Source organism: Mytilus galloprovincialis, chromosome 2, assembly GCF_965363235.1.
Source record: "Mytilus galloprovincialis chromosome 2, xbMytGall1.hap1.1, whole genome shotgun sequence".
Taxonomy (NCBI): Eukaryota; Metazoa; Mollusca; class Bivalvia; order Mytilida; family Mytilidae; genus Mytilus; species Mytilus galloprovincialis.
Genome location: NC_134839.1, coordinates 115,581,645 through 115,603,280, shown reverse-complemented (window position 1 = coordinate 115,603,280; position 21,636 = coordinate 115,581,645). Strand labels below are relative to the sequence as shown.

The window sequence follows — 21,636 nt, the reverse complement described above, 5'->3', positions numbered from 1 at the left end:
TAATACTCGACGTGTTGTTATTCAGAATTTACGGAAGGAGTCTTCCATATTATCATTTCTAGTTGTCTCTCTTCCGGAAGGGAGACAACTCGAAACGATAATATGGAAGACTCCATTTCACCTGAAGGGCTGTTCTACGATAAGGATTTTTTTTAAATTTAAATGATGCATATGATTTAAAATTATGCAACAACAATAACCTTCAATAGCAGACATACATAGAAAAAATCCCATGAGTTATAAATTAATTAACTGAGTGGAGAATCCAGAGCAAACATTCAATCTAAAACCCCTTGAAGTCAAGAAAACTATACGCATGCGCATAATTTCCAAAACAAACCCTGGAGCAAGAACGTAAATCAAATGTTTATTAAACGACCTGGATGGTTCTCTATTTCTTTATGGAAGTACAATCTCAAATATCAGTTTCATAACGGTAACATTTAAGAAAAACTCCACTTCAGTTCTTAAATGACATTCTATCGGAATTCAGAGAACTCTCGCATTTTATCAAAACTGTGAATTCCCTCTGACGTGTTTCTAAATTTATAAAAATACTAAATATAAATACTGCTTAATTCTGATTTTCTGTGTTGTTTAAAACACGCATATAAATCAAGGGAATTATCAAACATGAAGATTATGAAAAGAACATTATAGGAAAGTTGTTTAAGTTCAATCCCTTTGTTTGTTTTTACCTTTTAAAGCAAGACAATCATAAGAATCTGAGATGTTCCTTAATGTTTAGAATAAAACGATTGACGTGAGGGCAATGCTCTGAGCCACCGGTATAAGTCTACAGATTGCTTGAAAGCAATCGTATCCCAAAAATATCTGAAAAGTCAAGTCAATAATCGAACGTCTCTTGTGATATAAAAAAACTCTGAAAATTCATGTTGATAATTAATTATGTAATCTCTCTAGTGTCGATAATCAAACAGTCCTGAGTGAATGTAAATCATGGAAAAAATCAGGTCGGTATTCAAACGACCTTTATAATATGTACATTTCTGGCTTGTTGATAAGCAAACTGCAAGACGTGACTAAGACAAAAAATCACAAATATTTACAGATCTTTACACGTACCCGCTTTGCACATTTGTACGGAAATAAATTGATATGTGTATTATACAGTTCAAGTCATTTATAAACCAGCTGGAGTCTATGATTATTATATAAACTAAAAGTTATAACTACACACGAATAATTACAATACACTATTACATTCAATAATTAGTTGATATTCTATTCAGAGAGGAATATTGGTTGTCTTCCATTAAATATCTAGTACTTACCATTGCTTTCCGTCGTCGTTATCATACATAACTGCCGAATACCCGAAATATGTGCCTTCTGGTCCCCTCATGCTGACCACATTGTCTGTATCTACATTAAAACTATATACCCCACAAATTAAACACGTTAAAACTAACACATCCATGTTATCATACTCTAACGAAGATGACAGTCCCCTTTATACATGTTATACTGATTCAAGTGGAATAGGAAGCTCTAATATGTTGTCAACACACTTGTAATATTATTTAAATATATTTTTATCGTGATCACACACCTATATCCAATGGTATATTTACATTGTTTTATATGATTAATTACATAAATCTGTGTATTACAAAAAAATCATCGTAAAGGGTGTATCGACTTCAGCTGTACGTGTAAAGGTGTGACAATGTGTGATGTTGACCATCATGTCCATTTATTAGTAAAATAAGAATTATTTTTTTAATCTAGCACTTTGCTTCATAAGTTTTTTTTTGCAACAAGTATGTATAACTGCCCAAAAAAATTCGTGTAACAGTAAAAGACAAACAAATACAACACAAACAATATTCTATTTCGCTTCAGGCTGTATCTCTTTATCAGAGACAAAGCCTTTATTTAAAAAGATTCATCAAATCCTATATAGGCTAGACAAAGAAATAATGTTTAAAAAAAATCTTGATATCCATTTATGTTAGTGTCCATTGGTTAACTCGTTAAAGTATACGAAATACTAGGAGCACACGGCTAAATTTATCAATGATAGCATACAATTGTCGTGCTCTTTATTAGTGGTTAAATAGATTATAGTTTATATATTGAATAAATAACCTATCTAAAGCGGGAAGTAATCATCTTACAACCCTTCACCCAACTCCCCCCCCCCCCCCCCCCCAAAAAAAAAAAGACCATACCAACACACACACCTTTACCCCAAGGAACATTAAACGTCCATTTCGTTACTATAACGAGATTATTATATTCTGATTAAAGCAAAAACATGTGTGTGAGTTAAATTTCCTGTGTATAATATGTAAGTAGTTGTGGAGAATTTAAAATATAAATAAATAAAAAAATAGGTCAACATTTTTGTATTGATTTTTTGAATTATTTGGTAATTTGTTTTGCTCACGTTATTATATCAACGATTAGGTCTTAACTATAGTTTTTGATAGGTTTACGGATCATTTATTTGTTAAAAATGTTCAGATAATGTTGAAGTGGTTGTTTTGTTCAAAGAATATGTTGTGGTCCGAGACCACAATTATTTCGTAGTGCATTTCTTTTAGAACATAAATGAAAATTAAACAAATCCCACCTGGGCTTTCTCAATGAAATTTTTACAGTGTTTGTACTACTTTTGGGACAAATTATATCAAAATTATAGTAAACTTCATCGGCCCTAACTCAAAATATGGAAAATTTTACGTTTAATAGGGCGTCTTGAAATCTTTTGACAGCTTCCAAAGTGCTAGTTTTTAACCTTTTTCAACTGGACCAAATCACTTCTTTCCTTTAAAATTCTGGACAGTTTTTTACAGTGTAAATTGACTGTGGATGATGATGAAGAAACACCTTTATTAAAGATATGCAATTATGTGTACATTCACAAGTCAGCTAAAAGTGTATATCCTCGTCTCATATGTATTCTACAGGGAAACTTGGTTTTATAGAATATCTTATTTTCAGAAGTTTTATGAAGACCTGAATATACTCTCAAAAGAACCAATTTATATAAAAAGATATGCAGTTATAAACCAGAGGCTCTAAATAGCCTGAGTCGCTCATCTTGGTATATGTGCATATTAAACAAAGGACACAGATGGATTCATGACAAAATTTTGTATAGGTGATGGTGATGTGTTTGTAGATCTTAGTTTACTGAAATTCTTGCTAGTTATAATTATCTCTATCTATAATGAACTCAGCTCAGTTGTTACAGGGGAACATATTTTGTAAACATTTACAAAATTTATGAAAATTGTTAAAAATTGATAATAAAGGGCAATAACTCCATAAGGGGTCAATTGACTATTTTGGTCATGTTTGACTTATTTTAAGGTCTTACTTTGCTGTACATAATTACTGTTTACAGTTTATCTCTATCCATCATAATATTCAAGATAATAACCAAAAGCTGCAACATTTTCTTAAAAATACCAATTCAGTGACAGCAACCCAACAACGGGTTGCCTGGATGGTCTGAAAATAGCAGGGCAGATAGATGTTGACCTAATGAAGAATTTTCATGTCAGATTTGCTCTAAATGCTTTGGTTTCAGAGATATAAGCCAAAAACTGCAATTGACCCCATGTTCTATTTTAGCCATGTCGGCCATCTTGGTTTGCGAGCAGAGCGGGGTTATCCAACACAATTGTAAAACTAGATACCCTTATGATGATTGTGGATAAGTTTGGTTAAATTTGTCATAGTAGTTTCAGAGGATGAAGTTTTTTGTAAAAGATGTTAAAAAATGACTTTAAAGAGCAATTACTCCTAAAGGGATCAACTGACCATTTTGGTCACTTGACTTATTTGTACATCTTGATTTTTTGAACATTTTTGCAGTTTACAGTTTATCTCTATCTATAATAATATTCAAGATAATTATCAAAAACAGCAAAATTTCCTTAAAATTACCAATTCAAGGGCATCAACCTAACAAGGGGTTGTCCGATTCCTTTGAAAATTTCAGGGCATGTAAATCTTAACCTGATAATAATAATTTTATCGAGTCAGTTTTGCTCTAAATGCTTTGGTTTCAGAGTTATAGGACCAAAATCTAAAATTTACCTCTATGTTCTATTTTTAGCCATTGCAGCCATCTTGGTCGGTTGGCCAGGTCACAGGACACACTTTTCATAACTATATACCACAATGATGATTGTAGCCAAATTTGTTGGCCCAGTAGTTACAGAGGTAAAGATTTTTGTAAAAGTTAACGACGACGGACGACCGACGCCAAGTGATGAGAAAAGCTCACTTGGCCCTTCGGGCCAGCTGAGATAAAAAGATACCAGGATTAAAATTAAAAGTCTACAAAACATCTTCAGTGACGTTTGCATGCAAAAAATAAAAAAAAAAAAAAAAAAAAAAAAAAATTTCGCATTGCTGTAAGACGTATTACGGTACTTTTCTATCCCAAATTCATGTATTTAGTATGATGCTATATTTGTAATTCTCATCGGATTTTGTCAAATGTCTTGACGTCTTTTTTGTTAATTCATGTGTTATGGTAAAGAAAATTAATCACCGTCTTCATTTATTAAAATTGATTTTGTTCAACGTAATTTATACGATGTATTACGTTTGCAGTTTGATTCAGACACCGAAGATAGAATATAGTTTATTGTCTAATAGCGACCTCAATTTGATATTAATAAGTATCGCAATTTTCATTGTTATCAAATGTAATATCAGTATTTAGTACAGATATAATCTTAAATCAATCCTTATTCTATCTTATTTTTGAAAAATAGTTTTAGTCATTCAAATGTGACGTCATTATTTGTCCTTTTTTTACAATTTCAAATGTGATGTCACTTTTTGCGTTGAGGCCTTGACTAACTCGGGTGTGTCTAATTATTTTTGTGTTGGTTTATGTATAATGTATCCGGTTTGTTTTGTTTTGTTTTTGTTTTTTTCTCTCCACACTTGTAATTAGTTAATACTTCAGTTTTATCATGTCTACCTTTTATATAGTCATTTTATAAAATTTACTGTTTGCAAAGGTATAAAGTATTCTAAATAATAAGGATGTTTGTATCCCAAGCAGAAAACCCTGGCCGTATTTGGATTAGCATTTTTGAACTTTTGCTGTTCAACTTTGTACTTGTTTTGGCTTTCGAACTTTTGTAACTGGGCGTCACTAGTAAGTCTTGTGAGGACGAAACGCACTCCTGGCGTATTAAATTTTAAATCTGATGCCTTTTGTTAGCTATTATTCCATTGTTTCTTTGTCCAATATGTTCTCCTATTTATATATATTGTAGTCCTGTTATGTAATGTTGTCATTTGAATGTTATATTTAACATTGCCATTTAAGCGGGAGGATTGGCATGCCACAAAACCAGGTTCAACCCACGTTGTTTTTCTGTTATGTCGTTTGTTTCCTCTTATGTTTGAGTGTGAATTCACATTACTATACGACATGGGAAGGTACTTTTTTATTCCAACTTCCTGTATTTAGTTTTGATGTTATATTTGTTATTTTCATGGAATTTTGTCTAATGCTTAATTTGTTTCTGTGTGTGTTACATTTTAATGTTATGTCGTTGTTCTACTCTTATATTTAATGCTTTTCCCTCAGTTTTAGTTTGTAACACGGATTTGTTTTTTTTTCTATCGATTTATGAGTTTCGAACAACTTTATACTACTGTTGCCTTTATTCATGCATCAAACCAAAATATTTGTTCAACAGGTCACACTTCTCACAATCCTCACAAACAATGTCATTAAAATCCTCATAGTTTTATTATGTTTTAAAGAAAAGGAATAGCATGTCAGTTAACTGCTAGTAGTCTGTTGTTATTTATGTATTATTGTCATTTTGTTTATTTTCTTTGGTTACATCTTCTGACATCAGACTCAGACTTCTCTTGAACTGAATTTTAATGTGCGTATTGTTATGCGTTTACTTTTCTACATTGGTTAGAGGTATAGGGGGAGGGTTGCAGATCTCACAAACATGTTTAACCCCGCCGCATTTTTGCGCCTGTCCCAAGTCAGGAGCCTCTGGCCTTTGTTAGTCTTGTATTATTTTAATTTTAGTTTCTTGTGTACAATTTGGAAATTAGTATGGCGTTCATTATCACTAAACTAGTATATATTTGTTTAGGGGCCAGCTGAAGGACGCCTTCGGGTGCGGGAATTTCTCGCTACATTGAAGACCTGTTGGTGACCCTCTGCTGTTGTTTTTTATTTGGTCGGATTGTTGTCTCTTTGACACATTCCTTATTTCCATTCTCAATTTTATTTGAATTCTTATTCGACTAAATTAACATTTTTATTATTTTCCAATGTTTTTTATTTAATTTGGAGCATTACTCAATATACACTGTGTCAGGATTGTAATGATAACATAGTATAATTTACATCAGCGTATAGTCAGTGTCATAATTGTAATAACCTATATAATTTCCATCAACGTATAGCTAGTGTCATTATTGTAATGATAACATAGTATAACTTACATCAGCGTATAGTAAGTGTCATTATTGTAATGATAACATAGTTTAATTTACATAAGCGTATCGTCAGTGTCATTATTGTAATGATAACATAGTATAATTTACATCAGCGTATAGTCAGTGTCATAATTGAAATGATAACATATTATAATTTACATCAGCGTATCGTCAGTGTCATAATTGTGATGATAACATAGTATAACTTACATCAGCGTATAGTCAGTGTCATAATTGTAATGATAACATAGTATAATTTACCGTAAGTGTCATTATTGTAATGATAACATAGTATAATTTACATAACCGTATAGTCAGTGTCATTATTGTAATGATAACAAATTATAATTTATATAAGCGTATAGTCAGTGTCATTATTATAATAACAACAGAGTATAATTTACACCAGCGTATAGTCAGTGTCATTATTATATTAAGTCAGTTATATCATTCAGTAATAATTGGTATTTTCTTGCTCTTTAAAGCTGCTGCTTGTGACGCCCGAAAGTTAGCTTTTGAAATTCTCGCCGTTTTTCTTTTTTCATAATAATTACTTTTACGTTTCCATTCTTTAACTTCTTCTTTCTTTTGCCGTTTGAAAAAGCCACACTGTAAAAGCAGTATGAACATGTAAAATATACCTATAATATAATACTACTGAGGGGAAAATAACACATTTTGTTATATCAAGAGGAAACCGTAGCATGAATATATTCAATGTAGAAAAATATAAGTATAAATTTATGAAATTGACAATGAGGGTCAGTGGAAAACAAAACTTTACGACAAAAGAGATGACTTCAGCTTTCCAATTGTGAGCTTTCCATTTCTTAGTAGCAACATTCTAGCAGCACCTGCATACGGGGTATACATCTCCCAATTGATACGATATTCCCGTGCTTGCATTTCCTATCATGATTTTCTTGATAGAGTGTTGCTGATCACAAAGAAGCTATTAAACCAAGAGTTTCAAATGGTGAAGTTAAAATCGTCCCTTCGTCAATTTTACGGACGCCATCACGAATTGGTTGACCGTTATGGAATAACCGTTTCACAAATGATATCGGATATGTTCCTTACGTCGTTACAAAAATCCCCTTCCCTTTCACGAATGTGACCTACCGAATTAGACTATTTACCGGATTTGTTATCACATAAGCAACACGACGGGTGTCACATGTAGAGCAGGATCTGCTTACCCTTCCGATGCACCTGCGATCACACCTAGTTTTTGGTGGGGTTCGTGTTGCTTATTATTCAGTTTTCTATGTTGTGTCATGTGTAATATTGCTTTGTCTGTTTGTTTTCTTTTATTTTTAGCCATGGCGTTGTCAGTTTTTTTTTTAGATTTATGAGTTTGACTGTCCCTCTGGTATCTTTCGTCCCTCTTTCATAAGGATACATAGAATATTCTTACAAATTTCTCAGACCTTCATGAAGTTAAACATACCCACCTTCTGTAGACGGTCACCCAGTCAAACATACACACCTTCCATAGACCTAGGCCTACATCCAGTAAAACAAACCCACCTTCCATATACCAACACCAAGTAAAACATATCCACCTACCCACCTTTTATAGACCTACACCCATTAAAACATGCTCACCATCCATAGCACTACACCCTGTAAATCATATCTACCTTCCTTCCATAGACCAACACCAATTGAAACCTACCCACCTTCAATAGTTCTACACCAAGTAAAACAAACCCAACTGTCATAGACCTAAACCCAGTAAAACCTACTCACCTTTTAAAAACCTACCCCAAGTAAAACCTACCCAACTGTCATAGACCTACACCAAGTAAAACATGCCCACCTTCCATAGACCTACATCCAGTAAAACATACCCTTCTCTTTCATAGAACTACACCCAGTAAAACATACCCGCCTTATATAGACCAATACCAAGTTTAACATTAACACCTTCTTTAGCATTACAAGCAGTTAAACAAACCCACCTTCCATAGACCAACATACAGTATAACATACACACCTTCCATTGACCAACACTCACTAAAACATACATACATTCCAAAGACCATCACTCAGTAAAACATACCCATCTTCCATTGACCAATACGTAGTGAATATACCTATCTTCCATAGACCAACACTCAGTAAAACATACCCACATTCCATTGACCTACATTCATTAAAACATACCCACCTTCCATATACCTATATCCAGCAAAACAAACCCACCATCAATAAACCTACATCCAGTTAAAAAAACACTTCCATTGACCAACAACCAGTAAAACATACCCGCCTTATATAGACCAACACCAAGTTTAACATTAACACCTTCTTTAGCATTACAAGCAGTAAAACAAACCCACCTTCCATAGACCAACATACAGTATAACATACACACCTTCCATTGACCAACACTCACTAAAACATACATACATTCCAAAGACCAACACTCAGTAAAACATACCCATCTTCCATTGACCAATACGTAGTAAATATACCTATCTTCCATAGACCAACACTCAGTAAAACATACCCACATTCCATTGACCTACATTCATTAAAACATACCCACCTTCCATATACCTGTATCCAGCAAAACAAACCCACCATCAATAAACCTACATCCAGTAAAAAAAAAACACTTCCATTGACCAACAACCAGTAAAACATACCCTCCTTCCATAGACCAACACTCAGTAAAACATACCCACATTATATTGACCTACAACCAGTAAAACATACCGTCTTGTCTGATAGACCTACAGCCAGTAACACATACATACCTTCCATAGAACTAGGCCTACGTGCAGTATATCAAACCCACCTTCCATTGATCTACATCCATTTAACATACCCATTTTCCGTTGACCTACAACCAGTAAAACATACCAACCTGCCGGATAGACCTCTGTACCCAGTAAAATATATCTAACTTCCATAGACCTACACCCAGTTAACCATACCAACCTTTCATAGACCTACAATCAGTAATCATATCCACCTTCCATAGACCTACAATCAGTAAGACATACACACCTTCCATAGACTTACACCCAGTAAACATACCCACCTTCCATAGACCTACACCCAGTAAAACAAGAAGTACTAATCCACCAACACTGCTTCCAATTATAATCCATAAATTAATTTGTTCTGACTGTACTGCAATATCTTTTGGAAATATTTCACTTGGAACCTGTAAGTGATCACGTAAAACATTGTGTATTTGACTTAGGATAAAACCTTATTCTATTTACATTTATATGAACATATTGTCGCTTCGATGAGTTACAGACTTTTCAAATGATATTCACTGTTTATCCCAGGTATGGAGAGTTTAAAGTGTTTGTATGTGTTTGTCCAAAGCAAAGGATTTGTTATTGAATGGTTGCCGTAGAACCACCTTATCTGTTTTTATTTGTGTTTTTAATCGTACACACGGTGAAGGGTATTCTCTGAAAAAGTCGGACTTAACAAGCTAGTCCTATCATTAAACAAGAATGTGTCCCCAGAACACGAATGCCCCATCCGCACCATCTTTTTCTATGTACAGTGGACCGTGAAAATGGAATGACATCTCTAATTTGGAATTAAAATTGGACTTACTTCTATGCTCGAAGAATTGGTAGCGACGATGAGTTGTCTGTTACTATTCTCACTCTTTAGTGTTGCTATACTTTTATAAATTATACCAGTCACCTGAAAAAAAATAATTGTAATCGTAAATAGCGGTATACATTGTTGTTATGTATGGTCTTACATGTTTAACGCAGAAAAATCATACTATTTACGCGGACTAGGATACAAATATTCAGTATCATCCAAAGAAATAGGACAATTTTACTTGATATCCCTTTCGTGATACAGAATAAATAATAATATCAGATTATTGCTTGAAGTTTTCATATGAAATTTCTTATCAGTCAATGGTCAAAACATCAGCACGAGAGCCGAGGTTGAAGAGATGATAATAAATAACAGTGTTTTTGTCCTGAAGTTGTGTATCGATTTATTGACGTTACAGTTTTGCTTAAGTTCGTGATAAAATATTTCTTTTGTTTGCATGACTTTTGACGTCACTCAGTAATGATACCTCGCGCTATCGAGTTTGTGACTTTAACGATAAGTGGTGCAGAGAGAGGTACGATTCGGACGCAAGAGGTTTTTACACTATTGTTCACCCTTATCTATATTCTAATGACTTTGTACATCATTGAGACATGATATATACTGTATGCGCTGTCAACTACAAAAACGTTTATTTTGTCAGTTTTTTACGGACTTTCCTATTTTTTAGTTACCGTGTAGTTCGCTGTTTTGTCAGTTATTTACTGTGTAGTTCGGTGTTTTGTCAGTTATTTACTGTTTAGTTCGGTGTTTTGTTAGTTATTTACTGTTTAGTTCGGTGTTTTGTTAGTTATTTACTGTGTAGTTCGGTGTTTTGTCAGTTATTTACTGTTTAGTTCGGTGTTTTGTCAGTTATTTACTGTTTAGTTCGGTGTTTTGTTAGTTATTTACTGTTTAGTTCGGTGTTTTGTTAGTTATTTACTGTGTAGTTCGGTGTTTTGTCAGTTATTTACTGTTTAGTTCGGTGTTTTGTCAGTTATTTACTGTTTAGTTCGGTGTTTTGTTAGTTATTTACCGTGTAGTTCTGTGTTTTGTCAGTTATTTACCGTGTAGTTCTGTGTTTTGTCAGTTATTTACCGTGTAGTTCTGTGTTTTGTCAGTTATTTACTGTTTAGTTCGGTGTTCTGTTAGTTATTTACTGTTTAGTTTGGTGTTTTGTCAGTTATTTACTGTGTAGTTCGGTGTTTTGTTAGTTATTTACTGTGTAGTTCGGTGTTTTGTCAGTTATTTACTGTGTAGTTCGGTGTTTTGTTAGTTATTTACTGTTTAGTTCGGTGTTTTGTTAGTTATTTACTGTGTAGTTCGGTGTTTTATCAGTTATTTACTGTTTAGTTCGGTGTTTTGTTAGTTATTTACTGTTAAGTTCGGTGTTTTGTCAGTTATTTACTGTTTAGTTCGGTGTTTTGTTAGTTATTTACTGTGTAGTTCGGTGTTTTGTCAGTTATTTACTGTGTAGTTCGGTGTTTTGTTAGTTATTTACTGTTTAGTTCGGTGTTTTGTTAGTTATTTACTGTGTAGTTCGGTGTTTTGTCAGTTATTTACTGTTTAGTTCGGTGTTTTGTTAGTTATTTACTGTTTAGTTCGGTGTTTTGTTAGTTATTTACTGTGTAGTTCGGTGTTTTGTCAGTTATTTACTGTGTAGTTCGGTGTTTTGTCAGTTCTGTGTTTTGTCAGTTATTTACCGTGTAGTTCTGTGTTTTGTCAGTTATTTACCGTCAGTTATTTACCGTGTAGTTCTGTGTTTTGTCAGTTATTTACCGTGTAGTTCTGCGTTTTGTCAGTTATTTACCGTGTAGTTCTGTGTTTTGTCAGTTATTTACCGTGTAGTTCTGCGTTTTGTCAGTTATTTACCGTGTAGTTCTGTGTTTTGTCAGTTATTTACCGTGTAGTTCGCTGTTTTGTCAGTTATTTACCGTGTACTCGCTGTTTTGTCAGTTATTTACCGTGTAGTTCAGTGTTTTGTCAGGTTTTTACCGTGTAGTTCGCTGTTTTGTTTAACTGTTTAAGTAACATATCTCTACATGAAAAACAATTTATTGTATAAAAAGATTCCATTTGAAAAAATAAGTATCAATTAATAAAAGTATGGCTCTTTTTACAATAACAAATACAACAAATATTGATCGTTATTCTACCTAAAATGTTCATGACTTACTGGGTTTTTTTCTCGGAAGATATATTTTTGAAAAAAGTCGCTGGTAAAGAGCTGTTTTGACAGCAAATTCAAACAATCAGTCAATTACACTATCATGGGTTATCAAAACATGATACCTTAATTTTAAATCACTTCCGAGGATCAGAACTGCGAAATGTCCCCCAGAAACAATGTACTCACCTTTGTAAAACTAAGTGAATCCTCTGATATATTCACTAGAACATCAAACTTATCTGTTTCGTCTTTCTCTAACATGTCAACCTTTATTTCAATGATCGCCCATTTACTCGAATCAACTGTGCGACACGACTACAACAACATAGGTTTAACTTGATTAGTATGTTGTCCTTCACTTAGGAGAGATGAATAACTACAATCGTTCTAAAACGTAAGCAGAAATTTAATTGCATTACAAATCGAGAAGAAATTTCAAATACCATGTACCACTAACCTGTCATTTATAACTTGCGCCTCAATCGCAGTACCAGAAGTATTAATTCAAGGACACTGTATCACTCACTTTGCATCTGTATACAGGGTTCCAATTTGAGTATTGGTAATGATAAATCATGACATCGACGGTCCAAAGTTTTAGCTTGCATCTATATACAGTTATGTTTAATCATATTCTCGAAAGAATTTAGTTTGGTATTATTCAGCTCGATGTCATAGATATTATCTCAATGAACTGCTAAAATATTTCTAATTTGTCAAAACAAAATAGGTACGTACTGAAAACGAGCAATATGTCAAAGAGATAACAACTTGACCAAATAGCAGTAAGCACAAGGCAACAACATGGTCTTCAACACATCAAGCTTCAGCTGTCGAAATAAACTTAAAATACCAAAAGCAGAACAAATATGAATAAGAGACACGTTTGCAAGTAAACTCGATTCCTAACAAGAAAACTCACAATCAAACAAACACGTACAATAAATGTAAGTGTAAACTCACAATCAAACAAACACGTACAATAAATGTAAAGTGTAGACGTTGATTATGCTTTTCATCACTTACAATTTCCTTAATTGTTCGTTTTGATTGTTGTTCTTGGCTGAGCATCTGATTAGTCTCTCTCCGTCGTCGACTTTGTGTTGATTGTTTTGTTGTATTACTAAACGTAGTCGGTATAGTTGAATCTTGATTTGTTGTATTACTAGACGATACAGTTGAACCTTGATTTGTAAAGGGTTCAGATGTCGTTAAATCAGTATCAACATGTTCATTAAATGATTCGCCTGCAAATTCAACCACACTCCATGTAATCCTCGAACTGTGTCCTGATATCTGTAATAAAACGGTAACTTGTAAAAGTTACTTTCTAGATTAGTAAAGTTAATAATGGTTGTTTCATATTATCATTTCTGGTATAGATAAAGACAACTGTAGTATACCGCTGTTCGAAATTCATAAATCGATTGAGAGAAAAATCAAATCCGGGTTACAAACTAAAACTGAAGGAAACGCATCAAATATAAGAGGAAAATTACGACACGACATTAAAATGTAACACACAGAAACCAACTATAATATAACAATGTCCATTTTCCTAACTTGGTACAGGACATCTTAAGAAAAACAAATGGTGGGTTGAACCTGGTTTTGTGGCATGCCAAACCTCCCGCTTTAATGGCATTTTTAAATAAAACATTAAAATGACAACATTATATTATATGAGATTATCAAGAGTAGCTTTAAGCTTAAGTTTTATTCTAAGCTACATGATTTAATCTTTAAAATGTTATTTACTTTACTCGCTATCAGTAACTGCAAGTATTTTAATACCTCTACTACGTGTCTTTTGTTTTTTTGTAAGTTGCTTTTGAGGTGTGTATCGTACGTCCTCTACTGAATTTTATGGCAGTCTCAACAGAGTTTTGTTGTCATTTTGGTGTGTTTATTATTTTGATGCTAGTTTTCGTTTATTATTTTGTTCCTAAATCTGTTTAGATGCAATGTCTATATCTAACATGACGGGATATTACTGAACGATCTTTCTTACGAGAGCTTTAGATCTTTACCAGTATTAATACATGTACACAATGAATAAATTGACTACTTTAAATTTGACCGAGAACACACCTATTGGGATGTATTAATTTAAATTACAATAAATTTTTATTTAAAAAAAAATGCGACAGCACAATCAGGATGGATTATTTAAGTACACGTCAACTACTATAGGAGAAAAAATAGAAAGTTCATAAAGCACTTTTTAAGAAAGGCAACAGTAGTTTTCAACTGTTCAATAGACTTAAACCGTTTGAGGGAAATCAAATCCGGGTGACAAACTAAAACTGAGGGAAACACATTTACTGTGAAATGAAAACAACAGAACAACAGAATCACTAAACTGGAACAAAAAAAAACGCCAGCATACATATATAAACACTATTATATTCCTGACTTGAAAAAAATTTGAAGGAAAAATGGGGAGGTTTTATTACCTCTCTTATATAAATGTGAATATACTGTAGGAATCGGATAAGCAATCGAAACACTGTAGTGCAATGGTCACACTTTAGTGCGATAGTCTGCAACGAAGTTATGATCTAATCATTGATGTGCAATAATAGTTTATATGACGCATGGTGGCTTGTTTTAAATATTCAAATGTCTTCATTCTTTTTATATAAATAAGGCCGTCAGTTTTTTCGTTTGAATTATTTTACATTGTCATTTCGGGGCCTATAATAACTAACTATGCGGTATGGGCTTTGCTCATTGTTGTAGGCCGTACGGTGACTAATAGTTGTTCATTTCTGTGTCATTTTGGTCTATTGTGAAGCGTTGTCTCATTTGCAATCATACCAAATCATCTTTTTTATACTTATTATTATGTTATTCATAAGTGTATATAAGTCATGATACCAATCTCTACATCAGTTATGACAGGTAAACATATTTCTATTGGTCAATTGTTCAGCAGACGTTTTGACTTCCATGTATCATTTCTTTTGTCATCATACTTATCCCTATCTCTGATATGACAAGTAGACAGATTTTAATTGATCCATTATACAGAGGTCTAGGACCTTTTGACTTACCTGTATCATTTCTTTTGTCATCATACTTATCCCTATCTGTAATATGACTGGTAGACAGATTTCTATTGTTCCATTATACAGTGGGCTAGGACCTTCTAAGTTACCTGTATCATTTCTTTTGTCATCATACTAATTCCTTTATCTGATATGACAGGTAGACAGATTTCTATTGGTCCATTATACAGAGGGCTAGGACCTTTTAAGTTACCTGTATCATTTCTTTTGTCATCAGCTAAATTCCTTTATCTAATATGACAGGTAGACAGACTTCTATTGATCCATTATACAGAGGGCTAGGACCTTCTAAGTTACCTGTATCATTTCTTTTGTCATCATACTAATTCCTTTATCTGATATGACAGGTAGACAGATTTCTATTGGTCCATTATACAGAGGGCTAGGACCTTTCAAGTTACCTGTATCATTTATTTTGTCATCATACTAATTCCTTTATCTGATATGACAGGTAGACAGATTTCTATTGGTCCATTATACAGTGGGCTAGGACCTTCTAAGTTACCTGTATCATTTCTTTTGTCATCATACTAATTCCTTTATCTGATATGACAGGTAGACAGATTTCTATTGGTCCATTATGCAGAGGGCTAGGACCTTTTAAGTTACCTGTATCATTTCTTTTGTCATCATACTAATTCCTATATCTGATATGACAGGTAGACAGATGTCTATTGATCCATTATACAGTGGGCTAGGACCATCATTCTTTATATCGTAGGTATGAACGAAATTAACTATATCGTTCTCTATGATAGTTAACTGATCTGGTCTTGATATTCTGTACGAAATAAAATAGTTTATAATTTTATGCAATTAATGGAAATGAAAAGTCTTTCGTTTTTTTTCAAATTGATAGTTGAAAGAATGATAAAACTAGTGAACAACGTGGGAGCTCATCGTCTCTTGAACTGTTATACATTATTTTAGCTTTCAAAACACATCTAACATTCATAATGCGTGTCGGAGTCACGGCTTGGTATGATTAATTACCAAATGTACACATCATAGATATCAGGTTAGAAATTTTGTATTTGCGCCGGACGCGTGTATCGTCTACAAAAGACTAATCAGTGACGCTCAAAAAAGTATAAAAGGCCAAATTCAATACGAAGTTAAAGAGCATTGATTACCATAAAATCATAAACGTTTTGCCAACTACAGCTAGGGTAATCTATTTCTGAGGTAATAAAGGGGAACCTAAAAATGATAATTACATATGACGGTGTTTCAGTTCGGTGTGTTAATATATGCAACCCATTATGTGTTCAAAGAAATAAACTTGAGTTATAAAATCACTTACACTTTCAAAAGATTAAGTAGCGGATTTGTATTATCAATTACCAATTACGATAAACATCAATATAAAACTTCTCATTGCTTTTATCCTGTTTGCATCGTAAAATAATCACCTACCCATTTAACTGTACACTGACATGCAATTTCACACTAGCAATTAATTTCCATGAATTATCCGATATATCCATATCGGTACTGGTGGCTTCTATAAAAGTGCTAAAGATTAGCTGCTGATCAAAATTACCAAGATTGTCGCCATCTTTAATCAATAAGTCACGTGACACTGTAAAGCGGGCATTGAAGATGACGATTTGTTGCTGAAATAATGTATTTCTCAGATCACACTGAACGTGTGTCTCATTGTTTTCTTCCACAATATTTTTACAGTCTACAGGCTCTGTAACTTGATTTGTCGGCTGACTAAATCCAATATATCTGGTATTGTTAGATATATCAATAGTTATCTGTGTTCCATGTGACTGGTCCCCTTTGTTTGTAACTTTAATGGTAACATCTACTTCAGAAGTTACTCCTAATACAATTTCTTGTGGATTTAATGTGGCTTCAATCCTCAGGTCAGGATGACATGTCCCATTACAACCTGTTGAAAAGTTAGACTGAAACAAACCAAATATCTTTTATTATAGTTTCTTTCGTCTTTGCCTGACTGTTTTCTAAAATTATCCGATTATGAATTCTAAATTATAGCAAAAAAACTAAGGTTTCGACTCCATAAGACAAAGCTGACCTGAATAATTTGGATATGTTTTATAGTCTCGTTTGATCATAAAGCTCTCCAACTGTTTCGGTTCTTATAATACAAACTTGGCTTTCAAATATTGGACTTTTAACGTTCCTGATGGAGCTAAATCAATTGTAATATAAAAAATAGATTTGGTATGATTGTCAAAGAGACAATTCTCTACAAGAGACAATCTGACATAGATCTTAACAACCATAGGTGTCTGTTCGACCTTTAACAATTAACGAATTCCAAACTACAAAGTGAGATTTAAAAGGCCCCGTATGACAAGTGTTACACAATTTGAACGGGAAAAACTAACGGCCTCATTCATGTATTTAACAATGAATATAAAGCAAATTGAGATACGGCAACATATTACAACCATTGAATTACAGTTAACTGACTAAGGACAGACATATACAAAATGCGCTCAAGACGCATGAAATTTATGAAACGATGTTTCCATTTTTATAAGCACGTGGTCGAGACCTATGGCATCATCAGCTCAGTAGGCAGTTTTTTGGTTATTGCTATGATGAATAACAACACTTATAGGTTTCAATTTGTAAATACAGCTGTTTTGCAAACCACGCCTCTTTTGGGGAGATTTAGAATATTCATATATAATTAATATTGTTGAAATACTGGTTACCAGTTCTGATCTGTAAGTTGCATATCATAAAGACATAATTCGGGAATGTTACCAGTAAATATACATATGAATATTGTTTACATTGAAATATGTGAGAACCTTACAGTCGAGGTAGAGGAAGTTAAGTAATTTAGTGTTAGTTTAAATTCTCAGAAGTTCGGAGCATATTAACGTTGAAAATATGACACACAGCCCTATATGTTGACTTTGAAAAAATAGTAGTGTGCGGTGAAGTAAAATCCAGAACACCGCCTGGGACGCAGACATTTAAATATTTTGTCGGCGTGAATTAGAGTTCCCGACGGTATCGCAATGTCAATAATGTTGTTCTAGAGTGGCATTTTTCTGATTATCATATCATTCATCATTTTTGTTTAACAAATTAAAAATAACAAGAGAAATAACTCCAAGTCTAATTACAGAATATAGAAGATTTTGTTGTTGTGATTTAAATTCTCAATCTTTACTTATTTCTTTGGATTTCCATAGTCTGATTTGGTCTTATTATCAATTGTAAGATGGTGTCCTGTAAGCCACTGTGACATTTTAACTCAAAATGGCAGGGCAGGTAAATCATGCATAAAAGAGGGACGAAAGATACCAGAGGGAGAGTCAAATCATAGATTGAAAATAAACTGACAACGCCATGGCTAAAAATAAAAAGACAAACAGACAAACTATAGTACAGAATAGAAGACACAACATAGAAAACTTAAGACTGATCAACACGAGCCCCACCAAAAACTTGATGTGATATCAGGTGCACCGGAATGGTGAGCAGATCCGGATCCCCCGTCATTTTGCTAATGTTATTACAAATCCGGTAAATAGTCTAATTTGGTAGGTCACATTCGTGAAAACATTTGTGACAACATGAGATACACCTATGTCATTCAAATTTGGAAATGATTAGTTGCCTTTCTTTTGTTACTCTGTTTATCAGGATTTGTTTGAATGTTTGTTCTGAATTGATTTCACGATTTGAACATCGCTCGTATGTATTAAGAGCAGCTTAAGTTTAAAGATGTGACCACTATGTCATTTCTGGCTTAACCAGTTTTAACATAACGTTTAAAAGGTAGACTAATATCTGCGCTATTTGTATTTTAATCAATTCAATCCCCTACACCTACAAGTGTTAAGATACATAACATACTGAGTCTCTGTTGATTGTAAGAGCATTGTCCAGTACAGGTTGAACTTCTCCCAGTAGTGGAGTATCACTTAGTCTGTACGTTGTTTCCATAACTAATTCTTCCTCCAGCGAAGCAAAAAACTGTCTGTCCACTGCCTAATAGAAGCAATATTCTTTATATTTATTTACTTTTATTTAATTGTAGATGCATATATTAAATAAATGATTCATAACAATGTAGTATAGTCTAATTCCTATACACACAATTTCAGTACATTGTTGTCATTAAAATTCCACTGCAGGATCGTATTGAAAAACCCATAATGGTCGATATACACCCAAATATGAATCGAGTAGAATGTTCACCCAACCTCGAGTCAAAGTGTATTCACACCTACCATCGGGTCCAAAAGAATAAAATCCCAACCTACGGATCGACCAGGATCGGGGCCTTTAATGGTTACACCTACTGTCGTGTTTGTGTTTGCATCCAATATTGAGTACACTAGGATTAACACCAGGCACTCGTATTGTGTTTATTTTGATGACACACTACTGACCATGCATCTTTATTTCCAAAACCAGAACGCACAAAACAACCATCACATTCATGACCGTTTACTACATCAAAGTCATTGTTAAAAGAAGGATGTGGAATAAAATACCTATGAAGTAATAACATTTGATAGTAAAAAAAACAACCAATATTATAGCTACAAACACCAGTAAATAAAACACGTTAAATCAGGTTCTTCTCATAAATGTACTCATTGCATGGATATAATCTCTAATAAGTTACTTTCGTTGGTGTAACTTTATAACAAACAGAGAGAAATAGTTATTCAGACAAACATGTCCTACACTGTATCTTGCGTCAAATGTTACACTGATTTGGCTCATGATGATGTCCATAGAGATTTTAAAATATATATTTTAGAAAACGATATTAGCATTGCGGCAACTACGGAGGTACATGATGATATTGCAGTACATAGATAAAGCAAATGAAATTGATTCAAGCTAAACAGTCGTCTTAACTTACATTAAGATTATTCGATTTGCACTCATGTTTCTGACATACCTTTGGAGAATTAATTTATAGTATTTTTTTGACGTATTAAATAGAGTAGGTAGATACCAGGATTCTACACTCATAAGAGGAATAATCACTGACATAGCCATATTAATAAACAAAACAATGACCAAAAGACGAACATTTTAATAAAGTACTACTTAGAAAACTGAAAATCGTACAAAAATCCTATAACCCAAATTGATCAGGGATCTTGCAGAGCTGCTCATGCAAGTGTTCATAGTATGTTGAATCAATCCTGTTCTGATCACATTTGCGAACGTAGTTTACATTTCCGAGTACCTGAGATTTCTTGGGTTCGTTTTGGTTTGTGTTGTTCTTTATTTACTCATCTACTTTATTCTTCAAATATTGCTGTTGTTTACTACACCGTTTTTATTTTTGTCATCGTGAGATTTTGATTAATTCACTTCTGATTTTTATCACTAACTGGAATATGTTTGTGTCATTTTGGTCTCTTGTGGATAGTTGTCTCATTGGCAATCATACCACATCTTCTTTTTTATATTGTTTTCCTTTCTTCAAAAATAAATAGTTTGACAAACCATCACAATAGCGTAGTACTCCATACATGATTCTGACAAATGTGTGACTTGAAATCTATTGCTTTCTAAGTTACCACTTCCAATTTCTTCTGTGTCGGAGGAAAGATGAACCCGGGATGGTTTACTTGGTGTTGACATAGTTCTCAGAATATCCGAGCTTAGATTATAATCAACCACTAGGAATTAGAAATACAAAGGTACATTTGATTAAAATAACATATTGGTCCATGCTTTATCAAGGGGTAAACATTCAAATTGTTATCAACAGTGCAGTTATTCTCTCATCATATTTTTTGTTTAATCAAAAGTTGTTGTAAGTAAAATCTGTTTTATTTATACAGCATACGGAAAAAAAACAAATAATAGACCTTAAAATCCTTCGTAGAAAAGGTTTAGGTCGCATTCGATGTACCTTTTAGTTCACTTGTTACTATTTTCATCATTTACCATGAATAGATTGTGTAAAAGTAAACGTTTTATACTCACAAATGGAATCCGGAACTGAAACACCAGAGTAGGAAAAGCACAGTCTAACTGTCACACATGGTCTGTATAATTTATCTCGACATTTCAGTTCAGAGGAGTTCAGAGGTATATCAGATGGGGAAATTTCAATTGTGTTGTTAAGCTTTATAATAGGTCTGCCTCGTAATACGGTAACAGTATTGGACATGTAAGATCCAACTAAGAAATCTAAAAATAAAAATGAAATGATCATAATCTGTTGTCTGCAACACAAACTCAAATGACAGTGATGCCTTCAAAGAGTTAACAGTAGACATTTACAAAAAACATTAATTTTACCACATTACGCTGCTGACAAATACATGTGTAACAAGGTTTTATTGTTTGTACCTATCTCGGAAAGCC

The 21,636-nt window shown here is 33.3% G+C and overlaps 2 protein-coding genes across 2 annotated transcripts in view; both read right to left on the bottom strand.

Moving 5' to 3' along the window:
- LOC143065523 (integrin alpha-4-like) overlaps positions 1 to 1,507 on the bottom strand; it is a 73,552-nt gene extending 72,045 nt beyond the window's left edge. Inside the window, exon 1 of the mRNA XM_076239148.1 lies at positions 1,296 to 1,507. Within this exon, the coding sequence (XP_076095263.1) occupies positions 1,296 to 1,441 (146 nt within the window). The 5' untranslated portion in view covers positions 1,442 to 1,507. The remainder of the gene's footprint in view (positions 1 to 1,295) is intronic.
- A 4,777-nt stretch (positions 1,508 to 6,284) lies between these two features.
- LOC143065522 (integrin alpha-4-like) overlaps positions 6,285 to 21,636 on the bottom strand; it is a 64,920-nt gene continuing 49,568 nt past the window's right edge. Inside the window, exons 12-21 of the mRNA XM_076239147.1 lie at positions 21,253 to 21,459; positions 20,767 to 20,942; positions 19,150 to 19,284; positions 16,714 to 17,213; positions 15,907 to 16,078; positions 13,253 to 13,522; positions 12,413 to 12,541; positions 10,057 to 10,149; positions 9,521 to 9,646; positions 6,285 to 7,077 (exon numbers count right to left, since the gene is read on the bottom strand). Of these exons, the coding sequence (XP_076095262.1) occupies positions 6,916 to 7,077; positions 9,521 to 9,646; positions 10,057 to 10,149; positions 12,413 to 12,541; positions 13,253 to 13,522; positions 15,907 to 16,078; positions 16,714 to 17,213; positions 19,150 to 19,284; positions 20,767 to 20,942; positions 21,253 to 21,459 (1,970 nt within the window). The 3' untranslated portion in view covers positions 6,285 to 6,915. The remainder of the gene's footprint in view (positions 7,078 to 9,520; positions 9,647 to 10,056; positions 10,150 to 12,412; positions 12,542 to 13,252; positions 13,523 to 15,906; positions 16,079 to 16,713; positions 17,214 to 19,149; positions 19,285 to 20,766; positions 20,943 to 21,252; positions 21,460 to 21,636) is intronic.